The sequence below is a fragment of the Ursus maritimus genome, unplaced genomic scaffold, assembly GCF_017311325.1.
Source record: "Ursus maritimus isolate PB19 unplaced genomic scaffold, ASM1731132v1 scaffold_20, whole genome shotgun sequence".
Taxonomy (NCBI): domain Eukaryota; kingdom Metazoa; phylum Chordata; class Mammalia; order Carnivora; family Ursidae; genus Ursus; species Ursus maritimus.
The window spans coordinates 9838499-9857114 of NW_024424453.1; the positions used below are offsets into that span (position 1 = coordinate 9838499).

At 43.7% G+C, this 18616-nt stretch overlaps 1 protein-coding gene across 1 annotated transcript in view; it reads left to right on the forward strand.

Annotated features, from left to right (window-relative positions):
- The window catches only part of PLCH1 (phospholipase C eta 1), a 234211-nt gene that overhangs the window by 192654 nt on the left and 22941 nt on the right, over positions 1-18616 (forward strand). The window contains exons 10-13 of the mRNA XM_040636649.1: positions 4-175; positions 4933-5040; positions 13241-13402; positions 18430-18501. Coding sequence (XP_040492583.1) covers positions 4-175; positions 4933-5040; positions 13241-13402; positions 18430-18501 — 514 coding nt within the window. The remainder of the gene's footprint in view (positions 1-3; positions 176-4932; positions 5041-13240; positions 13403-18429; positions 18502-18616) is intronic.

Consider the following 18616-nt stretch of genomic DNA (forward strand, 5'->3'; position numbering starts at 1 on the left):
TAGGTTCCCAGTCATACTGTCCATTGAGAATCACTGCAGTATCCAGCAGCAGAGGAAGATTGCCCAGTACCTGAAAGGAATATTTGGAGACAAACTGGACCTATCATCTGTAGACACAGGAGAGACCAAACAGCTTCCAAGCCCTCAGAGTTTGAAAGGCAAAATCCTAGTGAAGGTAATTACCTCAACGAATGCAGTAAAAGGCATTAATGACCAATGAAGCCCTCTCTCCTGTGAGGACTAAAAACTGGTTTATCAAGAGAATAATGGAGTCAATCCATGAAGGATCGTCTAGATTTGTGTATGCATCTTGTTCCACTTTATTAATAGTTAACCTTCAGAAAGAGCTTGTTGTTGACTGATCACGTATTCTGAGATTTGTTTTTGTGAAGTGAGAAGATCAATGCTGTGAGCCGAATGCTTACTATATTTTTTATTTTAATAATATTTATTTTGTTATGTTAGTCACCATACAGTACATCCCCAGTTCTTGATGCAATATTCCATGATTCATTACTTGCGTATAACACCCAGTGCACCACGCAATATGTGCCCTCCTTAATACCCATCACCGGCCTATCCCAATCCCCACCCCACCCCCCTGAAGCCCTCAGTTTGTTTCCCAGAGTCCATCGTCTCTCATGGTTCATTCCCCCTTCTGTTTACTCCCCCTTCATTCTTCCCTTCCTTCTCCTACCTATCTCCTTGCTATTTCTTTTTTTTTTTTTTATAATGATTTTTTATTATATTATGTTAGTCACCATACAGCACATCCCCGGTTTCCTATGTAAGGCTTGATGATTCATTAGTTGTGTATAACACCCAGTGCACCATGCAATACATGCCCTCCTTACTACCTATCACCGGCCTATCCCATTCCCCCACCCCCCTCCCCTCTGTAGCCCTCAGTTTGTTTCTCATAGTCCATAGTCTCTCATGTTTCATTCTCCCTTATGATTACCCCCCCTTTCTTTATCCCTTTCTTCCCCTACTGATCATTCTAGTTCTTATGTTCCATAGATGAGAGAAATCATATGATAGTTGTCTTTCTCTGCTTGACTTATTTCACTTAGCATTATCTCCTCCAATCCCGTCCATGTTGCAGCAAATGTTGAGAACTCGTTCTTTCTGATAGCTGAGTAATATTCCATTGTATACATGGACCACAGCTTCTTAATCCAGTCATCTGTTGAAGGGTGTCTCGGCTCCTTCCACAATTTAGCTATTGTGGACAATGCTGCTATGAACATTGGGGTGCATATGGCCCTTCTCTTCACTACGTCTGTATCTTTGGGGTAAATACCCAGGAGTGAGTGTTTACTATTTTAGTCTGGCGGAGTTTACCCTGGCGAGAGGTATATGTGTGGACGTATAGGTGTGGTGCATACAGAGGAAGAGGAGGCTTTTTGTGTCCGTATCTGAAAGTATTTCTTCCAGAGTTTTCTCTTCCCCTTCAAGTTCCAATAACTGTCTGTCAAAAAAAGAAAAGAAAAGAAAAAAAAAAGAACAAAGAACAAACAGACAAACAACAGTGTTTACGGTTGATCAGCCTTGGTTATGTAAGTGAGAAGAGCTTGCTTCACAGCAGAGCAAGGCACAGACATCATGCCCCACAGGACTCGTGTGTGTGCGAAGGAGCAACAGGTGAATAGGATGACATTTTACGAACAGATTTTCCAAGGGAGGAAATTTACTACCTGCAATGAATATTATTAATACAAAGAATAGCCAGAATGGCTGACTGTGATTTTACATACTTCCAGTTAATTTTGTGTATCTGGACTAAATCCATCTTGGGTAGTTGTATTATTTTGAGACTAAAAATCTAAGAAAGAGCAGCAGGGTGTTAATACTCAAATTGAGTTACGTTTTACTTAAAAGAAATGTGTACCAAAAAAACAAACATCACGAAGGAGGCATAAGAAAGTCATGCGGTGTAATTTCCCAGGAATATTTTAACAGGGGCTCTAAGGGAGGGTGGCAAATGGGAAAGATGTGGAGTAGTCTTCTTTGGAATTGGTCAAAACCTATTTTTCTGTCACTTAAATGAGAATTATAGACTGAATCCATCAAAGAGGTATTGTCGGGCATTTGTATGTGTGAAAGCATTTTAAATAAAAGCTCCAAATACTTAAGAGAGAACATTAAGGTCAATTTTCCTAAAGTCTTGCTAAAACAAACTCTTATGTGATAAAAACTGATTGCTGGGTTAAAAAGCTACATGTCACCTTAATAGCTTTGTAAATATTTCCATGTTTCCTGTACTCTTGAGCCAGCAGTCAGAAGGTTAAATTCAAAGTCCATTTGGTTGAAATAGTTCCCTTTTGGACAGTGGAACTTAAGGTAGATATTTGATATGAATTGAGTCCCTTCTGCATAATTGGACTTTGAGCCGTTTGTCCTAGGGCTTATGGGCACCAGGGTGCACCAGAACCAGACGATCTTGGCCACTCATGGGAGGAGTGGCAACAGAACTGCCAGCATTTCAAGGCATTTAAGGTTCATTTGCTAGTAACAACATTCTTCAGACTTTAAGGAGATCTCCCAGATCTATGGACCAATGCATTTCCATTTGAAGCAAAAACAAAGGAACTGATTTTCCTACATTCCTTTAGGAGCAATCTTTGGTCCAAAAGGCACCATTTTAGTGGCTCCTTACCACTTTAGAGATTGACAAGTTGTTTATTATTATAATTATAATACAATACTTTCCAACCATATATATATATACACACCTATCTCCTGAAAAGCAAATGAAAAGTTGCTTTTGAACAAAAATAATAACAAACTTAGTAATTTCCCTAGACTCTTATTGCTGAAAGAAACCGTAACTATCGGGTCCGAGCGTCTTACTTTTTACAGACGCAAATCATAGTCATTACCACACGCCTTGGGTCATGCAGCCTGGAGCTGAGCGGTAGCTATGTTTCCAGTCTCTCGCAATATTTCCGTGTATCATGGACCAATGAATGTAATTCTTGGTAACTCCTGCCTGCAATAGTCTATAGACCAGGAAGAGACCCCTAAGAGACACCTGGCCATTCTTCGTTTACATCAACTGGACCACTACCAAGTTCCTCGAGTCGTATTAAATTCTGCCTTAATTTATTCTGTAGTTTCCCTTAGGTGTAACTGTTGATAAGAAGCATTAAGAAACAGTGTTCTGTTGCGTTGCTTTTCTTCCTATCTGCCTGGATAAATGATCTTTTGAGAACCAGGAATGTGGGAGAGTTGGTGAAAAATATGGCCCTCATGTCTTTTAATTCAATTTTAAATGGTTGGAAAGTTAGGACACCTATGGATGCTCAGAGCAGGCAGCTTTCTCTCTGTTCCCTCAGCCAGCACCGCGCGTACACGAAGGGGGCTACAGCCGGTGCGGCTGTCCGATCCGCTCATCGCTGCGTACCCATCACGGTTACAGTTAGTGGTAGCAGAACTCTTTCTATCATTCAAGGATTGTTACTCCTGACTTGCGGGTGTTACTTCCTGTATTTGTTAGCTCTGTCCTGCTTTACATTTATTTATTTATTTATTTATTTATTTATTAAAGGTTTTATTTATTTATTCGACAGAAAGAGAGAGACAGCCAGCGAGAGAGGGAACACAAGCAGGGGGAGTGGGAGAGGAAGAAGCAGGCTCCCAGCGGAGGAGCCTGATGTGGGGCTCGATCCCATAACGCCGGGATCACGCCCTGAGCCGAAGGCAGACGCTTAACCGCTGTGCCACCCAGGCGCCCCCCTGCTTTACATTTAAAACATATGTTGGCTTTGTTCTATTTCAAAAGAGGGAATTGCTGTCATTACATTTTAAATGTCTCATGTATAGGTCCATCTTGGTTGTCTGTCACTGTGCCCAAAACAGAGACTCCGAATAAGTAGTTGGTGGTGAATAAATGAAGGCGGTCGTTAACTTGATGTCTATATGTTCCTGAACGTGTCTGGTTACTGCTTAGCGGAGTACCTTATTTCTGGTGCTGCTGTATTAACATAGCGACTCTAGAGTGCCCTCTCAAATAAAGAAAAATAAATTCATTTTATGGAAGCCTTCTGTATCAGGAAAGGCTTAAAATAATACATAGACATAAATACTTTAATTCTGAGCTGTTTCATTATTAATGATACATGGGAGGAAATGAAAAAATGTTCTGCCACACTTACCTAGAATTATAGGTAGGTATATATCCACATGTATGCATCTGTCTATCTCTAAACAGGTTCGTGTGAGAAAGAAAGTGTAGTTTTTACTTTGCAGATAGCAATCGTACAAATAAGGAATATAATACGTATCAGTACAAAGGGAAATTAAATCTCACCCTTTTAATCCTATAAACGACCCTCTCTAAGATGGAGAAAATAACGAAGAAGAAAAATTTAAATATCCAAACCCCAAGAGTTTGGAGTCTTAATATAGATCTTGCTTTCATTATGTAAATGATTTAATCAACTTTGAAACTGTCACTGTGCTCAGGACCCAGGGTCAAGAGCTTCGGGTATCAGGGAAGGTATAGGAACATAGGGACAGAGAGTTCTTTGAAAACCTGAGTATGCTGGAGATCCTGTGTAAGGAGGGAATGGGCAAGGGAAAATCCAGCGTGCTGAAGAAGGCCAGCGATGGTGTGGAGAACTGGAATCCAAAAGTCACTAGGGCTTGAGTTTAGAGGACATCAGCCTGGATAGCAGTCGGGGATGACATTTAGAAATTTATCATTATTCTTGGCTGCCAGGCATATGAACACCCTTCCATCCTCCTCCATCCCTGTGTTTTAAGGAATCCGCTCATAGTGGCCAAAAATGCTGGACGTTTGCTTCTGTAGCGTCTTGGAGCCAGGGTGTAGGCACATGATCTGGATTCTACCAATCAGGTGGACCTGCCCCAGACGGCAGACATCTACACTATCGTCATTTTTAAGTTGGGTGTGTTGCTCCATTTCAGGGCAAGAAGTTGCCTTACCATCTTGGGGATGATGCAGAAGAGGGGGAAGTTTCCGACGAAGACAGCGCAGATGAAATTGAAGATGAGTGCAAGTTCAAGCTCCATTATGTGAGTTACAGGTTTGGTTACAATTTTTACCCTCAATGTGTTGCAGTCAAAATTGCTGCTGTGTTGGAATCCCTACAGTATGGCGGTTGTGGTGCAAAAGGGATATTTATTGAAAGTTTCTTTGTTTTGGGGCACATAGACACTCAGATGCTCATTGAGTCAAGGATTTTTGTGTCTTAGAGTTGGAAGAAATGTTCATGATTAACCTGTCTGACCCTTCCTCTAGGGACAAATCCTCTCCTGTTACAACTTGGTCAAAACTCAAATTGCTGTTGGAAATGTCACGGGTCTTTGATGAAATAAACTGGCTTTAGCATTCTCTCCTCTGCCTCCTGCTAACAGCCCCACTGTGCCGCTTGTCAAGGCTGGCTTGCAGAGCCCAGCTGTACGTGGTCTGCTTCTCTAAGGATGCCCATCCTGGCCCGAAGAAAATGTACCTTGGATCAGTGGATTTCCAAGCTCTTACAGAAATGGGACTCTTGGCTAAATCTTTGATTTGCTGCATCTTAGATAAAGTGGCATAGGATAGTTTGCTCTCTGCACCATGCCTCAGAACCCTGTCCTAGATCACGGAGCTGCCTTTGTAGAAAAGCATCATTTAGCCAGGTAATCCAAAGCAAGGGCAAACCTAGAGGAAACGTGGAGCTTAAAGAGCTACTCCTCCCATCTCTTCATGGTGGGGCTAGGATTCTTGCCCCTCCCCCACCTCGGCAACTCATGATCGTCCGGGTCACGTGACAGGCTGAGAGTAGCACCCCCTCACGTTAGTTTATTACGGGGTCTGCAGTTTCGTTTCTGTGGAAAAGTGGTATTCTTCTAGAGATCAGGGCTTATTCTTCCCTCTGAAAAACAGAAATTTTGTACAAAATCTTCTAATTTGCATCCTTGGCCTGAATTCATTTATTACATTGCTAAAACAGTCCATTCTCTTTGAAATAGTGGTAACTAATATGGCTTCCTGTAGTTATCAAAGGGAACCAGCATTATTACAAAGTGGGCATCAGTGTAATGACAGCTGACCTCTCAGTAGACACTTTTTTCTTGGCTTTAATGCACTTTAAAAAGGATGAAGTGGGAAAGATTCAGCTTGAATTGAAAAGGAAAAATTACCGTCTGTATTCATCTCTTGTCTTTTAATAGTTTATATTAGCTCAATGAAATACCACTAATAGGGCTATGGTCACAGAAAATTAACCTAAGCAGATGTACATAAGCAAAATTGTTAATAAATAGTTTATTTCTTACCCTTCCAGATATTTACTATTTTTGTTATTACTCATATGCAATTCTGGATAATGTAGCTCTGTTTTTTTTAAGTTTTATTTTAGAAACCAAATTTTGGTCTCTGATCTTCATTATCTTTGCATCTTATTTTCAAAATCTCTTGATTGCCAGCCTCAGAGTAGTCTGTCATTTGAAAGCAGGGAACAGAGAGGCTTGACTAAGTTACATAGTTAGGGAATGCTGTTTTTAGTGGAAAATGAGTAGTGGAAGTTTAGTTTAGTAGTCATTTATTGCTCTGAGTAAAACCCAAGTTGTTCTGGTTTCGAAATCCACCCAGTTAGATAATTTTTCTTCTAATATCAGTGAGCTCCTAACTTTTCATGTTAAGTATCTGTAATTATAAAGGAGAGTTCGCTGTCATTTTATGGAAACAAATCACTAACTTTCCCTGTGAAAATATCCAGCTGATTCCCCCCATCTTCAAAGCCTCCTCGTTGGTTTCTAGGAAGCCACACAGGTAGGCAGTTCAGAACACGATTCTGTAAAGATATGATCTTTCATTTGGATTCTTTGATTTGGGCTTTAGTAAAAGCAAAGTGCGCCTGAATTATAAGGTTTTCCAGGCATCTCTTTGTTAGACTCTGGGAGAGAATATACATAAAGGAACGAATATTGTAGTGGAAATATATAAAGTTCTTACTCCACTTTTTTGAGCTCTTCTGAGAAAAGGCGATGCTGTGTTTAGAAAGCCAAAGTGTTACTCTGTAATCAGTCAATTCATAGTCTTATTGTCAGCACAGGGCTCAAACGCCTTACCTTGAGTGTCGAATGTAAATTGCCTGATCACATTTTTGCAAAAGAGGATGTATTGTGCATAGCTTATGTGAAACCAATAATTACTTTAGAGGAGTTCTTAACCTCAGTTTTAAGTTAACAGCATGTGGTTAGATTTACAAATTATGTCTGAGTTATCGGAATAAATAAAAATTTTAGCTTAGCATTCATGAGCACCAGATCGCTAACTCTCAGGAGGCTTACACAAGGTTCATGGTCATGTTCAACGCATGTTTACTGAGCATCTCCTTTTGGAAATGCAGCCATCATGTTGTCGGTGTCGGGCACCTATCCGTAAACAAAACACAAAAATCTTTGCCTTCATGAAGTTTACACATTAATAGGAGAAGAGGAGGATAAACAAGAAATAAAACAAACAAGTAATCTGTATAAGTACCAGGCAATGATAAGTGCTAAAGGAAAAAGGGGAGGGAGGGGTACATCAGTCGGTTAAGCAACCGACTCTTGATTTTGGCTCAGGTCATGATCTCAGGGTTGGGGATCGAACCTCATGTGGGCTCTGAGCTCAGCGGGAAGTCTGCTTAAGAATTCTGTCCCTCTCCCTCTGCTCCTCCCCCTGCTTGCACTCCCTCTCTCTCCAAAATAAAAATAAATAAATCTTTCTAAAAGGGAGGGAAGGACTGTAGAAAGTGTGTGCGCGTGTGTGTGGGCATGTGTGCGTGGGCATGCATATATGTACCATGTGAAGAGTCCACGGGAGTTTTCCATAGGATGGCCAGAAATGGTCTCACAGAGAAGATAACGTAAGAGCAAATACCTGAAAGTAGTGAAGGGTTAGCTATGCCGATACCTGGGGAAGAACATTCTAGGCAGAGGAAACAGCAAATGCAAAGGTCAGAAGCAAGACTTGAGGTTCCCCTGCGTTACCTGGTGTTAGAAGCAGAATGGGAGGCGGGACCCTCACACAGGGCTTCTTATTCCTCCTGGTCTACTGTGACTTCCTAAATCGTTTTTTTTTTTTGTGTGTGTGTGTGTTTTAAGATTTTATTTATTTACTTGAGAGAGAGAAAGAAAGAGAAAGAAGTGGGCAGGAGGGAGAGGGAGAGAGAATCTGAAGCAGACTCTGCTCAGTGCAGAGCCCGATGCAGGGCTCGATCCCATGACCGAGAGATCACTACCTAAGCTGGAGTTGGAGACCTAACCAACTGAGCCACCCAGGCACCCCTACTGGGACTTCTAACTAAGGGGTTCAAACCACACCGAAAGTTTTTTGCTTGTGTAATAAAGTCTCTCTGTTGTTGAATTAATCGAATTCTTTAAGCTTCTGCCTCATATGATTTTACGGCTTCAGCCATAGAGAAAATCTGACCCATGATATATGAGCCCCATGGAAAAGCCAGTGTGTTGTTCAGTGACTCAAGAATCACACAGCTCAAAGACACAGGGGACAGCTTCCTTTCAACCACAGTACAGTTATCTAACCAATTTGATTCAGTGAGGCCAACTCACCGTTATTCATCTTTACGGGATCCTCTAATGTCAGTGTGACTTACAGACTTTGCACCCCTGTATTTCGACTTCAGTGGCTTTTTTCTTCTTCACTGAGTTATTCGCTGTCTTTTTTCTTGTGCTCTGTGAATCTATATTCAGCCAGCCTCTTAGGCACAAATATTAGCTCTCTGTCTCGTATGTGACACTCATCCCACAAATACTAAGCCTTCCGACAAGTTTTAAATGAGACCTTGTACAGTAACACGGAACAACTTTTTCACACCCTGTAAAGAACTCAGACGCACTCCTGACACATGGTTTGTGCTCAATAAATAGTAGATATTGTTGGTAACAAGAATAGCAGTCGCAGCGCAAGTATTGCTAATGTAAGTCCCGAGCCGTTGCCTGAGCAGAGTGTGTTCTAAGGGAGCTAAGGCAGCACACAGGAGACGGGGGACAGGAGCGGTTCACAGACTTGAACCGCTGAGAAGCTGGTCTTTAGCCCAAGACCTTCAGATACCAGGCTTGGAAAGCTCTAAGGCCCTCACAAAGGGTGCCGAATACATTATCCTTCCTGGCTCCATATTTTAGCCTGGGGGCAGGGAAAAGGCATTTGGGGATGGTGAGATAGTCCAGTGTTTTGTTTTGTTTTGTTTTAAAGTAAAGGTCCTCAGCTTTGGCTGCACACTGGAATGACAGGAGAGCTTTCAGAAATCCCAGTGCCCAGGTCCTGGCCCAGAGATTCCCACGTAATTGGTCTGGGGAGAGGTTGGGGATTTTGTAAACCCCCCCAACCCCTCCCTCCCCCGTGGTTCCAGAGGGCAGTGGCAGTAGAGCGCCAGTGTTTGAGATGGTCCCTCTTTAAAGGGCAGCCCCTCCCAACCAGTCCCGCCCCTCTCCTGCTGCTTCCCAGCCTGGAGTGGTAGCCCTGGTTCTGGCTCTCTGCTTTTCCAGTTGTCCTTCAATTTCACACTGGAGAAAAAACAAGAATGTGTTTGTATGAGTTATCTATTTTCGGCAGATATTCCTAGATTAGATTGACTTCTCAGAAGCAGGAATTAGGAACCCTGATTTCTTCTGATTTCTTCTCTGGTGGAAACTACTCCCAACCATATTAAAGGGCTGCTTCCTGCACGCCCCTCCACCCCTCCACCCCCCCCTCCCCCAGCTGCAGCATCCTTTCTCTGCCGCTGGCTCAGGGCACAAAAGCGCAAGATGCATATGGCTTTCAGCTGTGGTCCCCGTTGCAGCTGCACACTAGCTGACAGGCTGCAGGGCTAAGTGTCTGTCTCAGCTTTCTTTCAGTAGTGCTCCTGGGTTCCAGGACCGAATGAGAACACATTAATGAAACCTCAGACACACATCTATTTGTTCTCCACGGCTGCTAATTTTCTCGTGCTATAAATCACAGAGAAGAGAAAGATCAACAGGCAGTAATATCATTCCTTCAGCAACTCCCAGTGTTTGGAGGATGTGAAGTGAATAATTAGAGCCTTTGTATTAAGCCTTCATTATTTCCAGCACCAGTTGGCCGCGCTTTGTACGTGCAGCCTTGCTTTGCTGCCTGTGAAAGTGTCTGGGCTTTGCGGCCCCAGTTATCTCCTCACTGTCTCTGACTTGTGTGGCCCCGAGCCAGGGAAGGGAACTGAGGTTTATTCGGGGCTTTCTGTGTGACCTGGGCATGCTGGGTGCGTTCACATGCCATCTCTTTAGGTCCTCCCAACAGACGTGCCCCCTCCCAGGCTCTGGGTCACTTGATCCAATGTGTTGGGAGTTGGACACCTGGAATTCTCTTCCTTCTGAACTTAAGTGAAACCTGCTCTTTCCCACAGAGGGACTGTGGGGATGTATTTCCCAGATGTCCTATAGGTTGTCAAAAATAAGCCTGCTTGTGATTAATTTGACTTGAGAATTTATCTTTCTCTGTAATAGTATTTAGAGGGACGACTGCAGCGTTATATGATGAAATAGACACAGAATTTCGAATTGGAAGTCTGAAGTTCAGTCCCTGTTCAGCCACTTCCTAGGCATGCGTGTTTGGACAAGTTTTGAGTCTGTCTGCCTTTATATCGTGACTAAATGTGGCTAACCCTAGCGGCTACCATACAGGGCATTGGGCAACTCAAATGAGGGATCATTATATGACTGTATTTTGTGAACCTTAGCATGATAGACAGTCTTAGCTGCTTTTTCTGTATTTCCCTGTGCTTTTTTCTCCACGTTCATGTGGTTACTGGTTCTTACTGATACTGTTTTCTCACGCTTTCACTCATGTTGGAATGCTGTCACTCCACTCTCAGCCATATTATCAACTCTCATTCCTTATAGGAGTTTGATATGTGGCCACCAAAAGATACGTGCAAGCCCTACCCCCTGGTACCTAGGAGTGTGACCCTATTTGGAAAAGGAGTTTCTATAGATGTTTTTAAGTTAGGGCTGCGGAGATGAGATCATTCTGGATTAACCAAATGGGCCTTAAAAATCCAATGACGAGTGTCCTCAGTCATAAGAAGAGGAGACACAGCAGAAGCAGGGGACACAGAGAAGAAGACCGTGTGAAGACAGAGGCAGAGACTGGAGTTACGCCGACAAGCCAAGGAACACTAGGAACCACCATAGATTAGAAGAAGAAGGGAGGAGCTTTTCCTTCAGGAGGGAATCTAGCTCTGCGGACATGTTGATTTCATACTTCTGGCCTCTAGGACTGCAAGAGAATACACTTCTGTTGTTTGAAGCTACCAGATTTGTGTGACTTGTTACAGCAGCCACAGGAAGTGAATATACTCATCTTCTAAGGCTTGGTTCAGGTTTCCTCTGCTCTTGGAAGTCTTTCCCACCTTCCCAGGGCTGGGGAGGCGCCCCTCTTCTGTCTGCCCGTGATGCTCCTTACTCCTGTCACTTGTACCTGCTTGTGTAGTCAGCCATTCATGTGTCCGTTTTCTCCGTGACACTGAAGGTTCTGTGGCAGTGGGGTTGTGTTTTAGTCGTGTTTCTCACCCGGCATATAGCAGGCAGCTCAGTGGGTTTGTTGTATGCAAAATGAATTTTGTTCTCCAACTCTCCTCTTTGTTAAATCCTTCCTGGCACACTGGCCTAGGCTCTTTGTGCTGGTAGTAGGAACCAGTGTGTCTGGCTTTTCCTCTCCCCTGTCCTCTTTCTGGCACATGCTGTCAGGTTAATATTGTTTCTAAAATACTAACTACTCAGACACTTAGCTACCCAGAGGCTCTCAGCAGCTCCCCACCTATTGCATTCTGGCCCTAAAGTACATTTCCGGCTTTATCGGCCAGTCCCCTTCTCTGTGAACTTGTGTTCTAGCAAACCTCTGCTGGAGCTACGGATGACGGGAAAGCCCCTCCCTCCATCGCTGTTGCAGAGCCCCAGACCTTTCCTCATCTTCTTGGGGGTCTTCTTGGTCACTGGGGCAGGGATGCTATGCTCCCTCTCAGAACTGCTGTTGTACTGACCGTCCGTGCTTCCGTAGGCCTCTCTAGCATCTATGCAGGCATTGCCATCCATGCAGATCAGCTCTTTTCCATCTTCGCATCTCCTGCAGGACCTGAGGGCCTTCACTGAAGTGAGGTGCCTTGTTAACATTCATGCATGTGATTTTAATACCAGGAATGTCAGCAACCTATTCTGATAGGTTATCCCCTTGGGGCATTTATGTGGCTCCTCTCTTACCAGATTCTGTGAAATAGAAGCCATTACTAGAAAACTGCCTGGTTCTACATGGTTTAAATATAATGATCTCTTAGTAACAAATGTGCCAGTAGAAAACAGGCCTTAAACTTTTGGTGAGGAAAGTAGGCATTGTCCTCGTGGAGGAGGACCACTTTCCTTCCCTGTGGCTGGGCTGGCCTCCAGCCTGTGGCTGAAGAATTAGCGACGGGTGCTGGGTCTAGGGAGACGAGAAAGGAACTGAAGAGCCCGGGGCCACTGGGGTCAGGCAGAGCAGGGGGCCAGAAAGCCATGCTAAGAAAGACTTCAAGGAAATCTGTGTCTCTGGATCACCTAAAAATTGCCTGAGTTGTCATCTGGACATGAGCATAGCTTTATTATCCCAAACATTTGAAGTTATTTGTGATCTTAAAGTGATTTTAATGACAAATCACGGCACAGGTCAGTAGTGAGTTCCCTTTAGTTACACATTGGCATCAGAGATGGGAAAGAAATTTTATCTCAGAACAATCCTCAATTCTAGAGATTTCTGTAACATTCTTTCTCCCTCAGTGAAGGAAGTGATTTTTTTTTAAATAGCATATTTTTTGCTCACATTTACCTATGTAGATATAGAAAACCTAGTTTTCAAAAACTCCCCTTCCCCTTCCCTCTATTGAAAGTGCAACGTAGCCTGGTGGGAAGGATTTAGGAGCCCTAAGTTTGAGTTCTGCCTCAGCTACTTACTAGCTTTGTCACCTGAGCAACTTAATTTCTCTGAACATCAGATTCTGCATCTCTGAAATAAGACCTTATAAGGTTCTCAAGGGTTGAATATAGTCACAGTAATCATTATTTGGAGGGATCAGTGTGTGTGTGGGGGGAGGACCAAAATGGTATAATGTGCTTAACTTCTTTCAGGTAATTGAAAGGTAATCAAATTATAGAAGCAATGTTGGCTTGAATGAGGGTTGTGTTCTCATTCTGTGTTTCTTAAGGGAAATAATTTCCATTGCTTAATTCTTTGCAGAATAATGGGACCACCGAGCATCAGGTGGAATCTTTCATAAGGAAAAAACTGGAGTCACTGTTAAAAGAATCTCAAATTCGAGACAAAGAAGATCCTGATAGTTTCACAGTGAGAGCTCTCCTGAAGGCCACGCACGAAGGCTTAAATGCACACCTGAAACAGGTACACAATTCCCTCTTGTACTTGTCCTTCGATAGGAAAGAGAAAGGACCTCATTCTCTGTTTCTGATCATTTGTCATTTGTGAAATTGTCCAATTTCTTCTGTTTCTCTCATATTGCTCAAGAAATGAAAATCTCCTATTGCAAAATGATGTGAGAAATTGTTAAAAGTGGATGGGCAGGGGTAGAAGTAATTCAAATACTCCTTCACCGGCACCCTCAGGAAAAAGCACAGAGGCCCGGGGCTCATCTTCCCTGTGCCTGCTAGCTGGGAGAAAAGGCTCGAGCCCACCACGTGCGGCACCCCCACCTCTCCCCAGCCGGTTGTCCTCTCTGCTGCATTGACTGGACCTCCTGAGCTCGTCTTCCATCTGTCCACTTCTCATGTCCGTGGCTGGGTCCTCATCTAGGCCAATGTCAACTGTCACCTGGACCTTTCTTGCCCTCCTTCAATCTGATCTCCACTCTGAAATGAGCATGGCATTTTAAAAATGTAAATCTGACCACGTCACTCTACCGTTCAAAAATCTTCAGTGGCTTCCCGTTATGGTTGGAATAAATTACAAGCTCTTTAACCAGGCATTCAAAGACCTGCATCATTGCGTCCTTGTCTGCCTCTCAGATCTTCTCATTTTCCCTGTCACACTGCTTCCCACAATTGTCCCACCAACCACAACTGCTTGTATGTCATGGTCTTCCTCACGTTCTTTTCCTTCTGCCCTGAACACTCCATTCCTACCTCTGCTCTTGCCAACTCCTACTTCAGTCTCTTAAATTCCAGCTTCAGTGTGATGCCCCAAATGAGTCCTGCCTCAACCTAGGATTAGGTTAGTTATCCCCTTTATATTGTCCGTGGAAGCCTGTAATAGCTTCTCTTTTCTGAAGTTTTTTTTTTTAACACATATGTAATTATCTGCTCAATATCTGTCTTCTCAACTAGATTATAGATTCCTTGAAGACAAGAACCATGCCAGCCTTAATAACCATTATTTTTCTGACTTGTTATGGTACCTGGGCCTTAGTTCGACTTTCCTATGAAGTTGCTGAATGAATGAATGATTTGGACTCTGGCTGAGACTTTAACTCTGCTTTTTAATAGGAATATCAGAAATGGGCAAGGAAAAGGGTGGGTGTATTGATATTATCATTGCAAGGCACTGGGGGCACTGTTTCTCTCCTTGAGGAGATGTGTGCAGTCACTGGCTCAGCTAACAGATTCCCTGTTACTGCCGCCTGTCCTCCAGGACTCCAGGATCCCCAGGCAGAGGGAGGACCATATGGGGTGACCACCCTTGAATCTCAGTGACGACTCAGCATTGGTGGTTACTCTCTAGAGTTTGTGCTGAGCTCAGATTGGGCAGCTTAGCTCATATACCCATGCCTAACCTAATCACCGTGGCCCCGAGTCCATGTCCTCCCTGGAACGATAACTTGCCAAGGATATGGGATCATATTGGCTTGTTAATGCCAGAGAACTTACCCCTGGAAGTGGTGCCAAGGTCAACCCCTCTGACACTGCGTGTTAGGCAGACTGGAATGTTGGGGAGGCAACTGAAATGTAAATTACAGTATTACTGCCCTTACCGTTGATCCTACAATTTTTTTCTTTTTTTTTCTTTTTTCTTTTTCTTTTTCATAATTTTTATTTTGTTATATTAGTCACCATACAGTATATCCCCAGTTTTTAATGCAATGTTCCATGATTCATTATTTACATGTAACACTCAGTGCACCATGCAATATGTGCCCTCCTTAATACCCATACAATTCTGAATTTTCTTAAAAATTTCTATGAATAGCAATAGCTTCTTCCCCTTCACCCTTTTTAACCATACAAATGTCTATAAAATTGGTTAGCTCACCTTGATTTCTGCTTCTTGTTCTTCTTGAACCCTCATTGGCTAACCTGGGCCAGTCACTTCCCCGGACACTTTTGGAGAAGTCTTTGCTCCATCCTAGATCATTCCAATTGGAGAGGCCACAGCAGGTCTTGGAGATTTGGGATGAAACAAATTAAACCCATCTTTCTTTTGCTTTTCAAGGAAGAAATCCTAGTGATAAGTCCCCGGTCAGGTAAGATGGCAAGGGATCTCAAATTTCCAACATGTGGTGGGGCAGAACATCCCACTTTTTCTTATTTTTCACTCTCCATTCCATCTAGGTGACCACAAGAATGAATTAGGCTCAGTGTGTGGAGCCTGTGACTTCAATAAACCAGGCAGTGAAGTGTTGAGGTTTTTAACACTGCTGTTAATTTTTTAAACATGGTTTTGGGTTCAGTGGGCAAACAAAGACAAGTGACTGCGGAGATAAGTCCGTGTGTGCTGGATACACGTGCAGATTGAGAGCCACGGCTGCGGATGGGCTGTTGGTTCAGGGCCGCGTGTCCCTCAGCTTCCTTCTTGCTGGATTGTCATTCGGCCATGCGGCACTGTGTTCTCCTTGTGCTCTCTTTCCCCTGGAAGGCCCTGAAGTAAAAGAAGCATGAAGTGCTCATCCTTCAGGCTAGAAGAACGTAGTAGGCACGAGAAATTTGCCCGTCCTTTGGAGTTCTTAAATCTACCTCTTTTTTTACGTATCAGTGGCAACTGTCTGGATGGCCGTAGTTATTCCCTGAGCGGACTTTTCCTGCTCTTTTGCTGTCCCACCCACACCGATTTCTCATTTATCTCACTCCCCTAGCGGTATTTCGGAAATGGGCAGCTAATAATGCCATTGCCTTGTTTTAAGCCATTCGAAGTCTCCTCCTAGTGTGGAGGGTGACCTTCACCCTCCAAGACAGAGCCCATCGGACCCTTTCTCCGTGCTCTGGCTCCAGCTCTGACTGTCCACAGCGCGCAGGTGTACAAGTACACGCTCGCCTGACTTCCCTTGTCTCCTAGCAGGTACCCTGTTCTAAGAGCGCTTGGCTTTTGTGTTTGCTCCTCCTTCGGCCAGCACACACTTCCTCCTTCTCATCTCACTTAGAAAAGGTCTAACCATCTTCCAGCTTCAGCTTTTACCCGTCTCCTGCAGAAGTCCTCCTTGATCCTCAAGTCTGGGTAGGTGGCCTTCCCGTGCCATCCTGCCGTGCCCTGCACTCTCCCCAGCAGTCTTATTACAGAGTGTTACTACAGTGCGTTCATTTGTCTCCACCATTAGATTGCAAGCCCAGTGAGGACGGAGTCTGCATCTCTTTTGCTTGCCCTTGCCCTCCTGTACATGCCAGGTTCCTGGCACAGTGTCTGCTCCGTGGAGTCAATAAAACATGCGGTACTGATGCTCAGGGGGAGGTCAAGTTGGAGACAGATAGTTGTGTGTATTACCCTTCTACGTAAAGAGGTCGTGTGAGATGGGAGAAGTTGGGGGAGGCAAGCCAGAGAGACGATTTAGAGCCACACAGAACCCCTGTTTTATCACCGACCAGTTTTGTAACTTTGGGCATATTATCTAACTTCACTGTACTTCAGTTTTTCCTATTTGTGCAGTGGGATTTTAACCATACTTCTTCCTGAGGGTGGCTCTATATATTAAATGAGAATATGTCTAATGCACTTAGCATAAGCCTTGGGGCGTAGGAGGTGTCCACTAAATAGGATGACTTCAGCTTGCATGGGACAGCCCTGCTCTATTATACCTACTGTCCCAGCGTAATTGTTAAAAGTGCCTCATTTCACTCTCAGAAGGCTTTGTTTTGGGCGATAAATGACACCTCCCCTGACTGGTAGGTGGGCTGTTCGAAGTAGAAAGGAACTCAGAGGTTAGTTGATCCGTTCTTCTACCATTTCACAGGTAAGAAAACTGAGGTCAAGAGAAGGGAACAAATGGACAAAGGACATTTAGCTACTTGGTGTCAGAATCGGGTCTTCTAAGTAGAAAGCCGTGTTCTACGAGCGCATCTGGCTAACTTCTTAACTCCAGGGTTTTTGAACAGTTAATGATCAGCTTCAGTAATCTTCGAAGGAAGGCGGTCAATAGACTCTAATCAGTCAAATGAAATTACCCTGTAAAGCCCCTCCCACCCCTCCAGCATTTTCTGAACTCTTTCCCCAGTCAATTCTTGATCTTTCCCGTCCCCACCCCCAATTACATCTTTGATTAGTCTCTATAGATATATGTCAGTGCCTCCCTGGTCTTTAGATTTTAAGTAGTTTTGCTCACCCATATTTATTCCATTTATGTGGTTATCTCTGCTTCTTCTTTGTATAGCCAGAAGGCCTAGGAGGATGGGGCCTCATACCATTTCTCCTCATACCATGTTCTTAGCCATGAACCAACTAATACATATTTTTAGGGATGACGATTGAGAAAGAGTCTAAACCCCTTTGGCAGGTGGCCTTTCTTTCCCCTAACAGAGATGGGCTTGAGTGAGGCGACCTCTGGCCTGGAAAATCAACCCACATGAGGAAAATTTCAGAGGCTGCAACACGTCTTCCAGATGCTCACTACAGAGGGAATTAATTTCAATGAACAGATAAGCAGATAAGCTCTGCTGTGGTTTACTTAAACAAACAAAACAATCTTATTACCTGATAGATGCACTTGGGTTTTATTTCTTTTTAAAGTTTTACAGTCCCAAGTAACAGTGTTCAGTCAATGTGATGATGATGATGATTTTTTTAGTCAACACATTGTTTGGCTCTTAAAGACTTCTGGCCATTTTTCAAAATTTAATCTACTTTTAACTAAAGATGATTTATCCCCACTCCGGGCATTCACAAGAATACATCTTGTGCTGTGCAGAGTCTTGTGACCAGGCCCTGGAGGGACCGGCCCAGCTGCACATTTCTGAGAGACCCTGGAGACCAGTTTGGGGAAGCGGTTGGCAGTTACTGTCTCTTGTTTGGTGCCCACATCTCTCCAGTCCAGTGTCCCCTCTCTTGAGGCGGACTCCACAACTTTTGGGGTAGCGAAGTTCTGGAACAGGAGGAAGTGAATGGGACCTGCTTGCTCTACCTCAGGCAGAGAGGGTCCCCTGCCATTCCACCGGAACTAAGGCCAAAACACAAGCGAGGAAGAGAAGTAGTCATACTATGTTTTATTTACTCAGCATCCAGACGTGAAGGAAAATGGAAAGAAATCACATGGACGATCCCTCATGACCAACTTTGGAAAACATAAGGTATGAAGTAAGAGTGACAAAGGTGCATAATCCAATTAATTTAAAGAGACTGGAAAGTAACCGGACAATATCATCATAACCTTGGAATAACTGAAAATTTCTTTTTTTTTTTTTT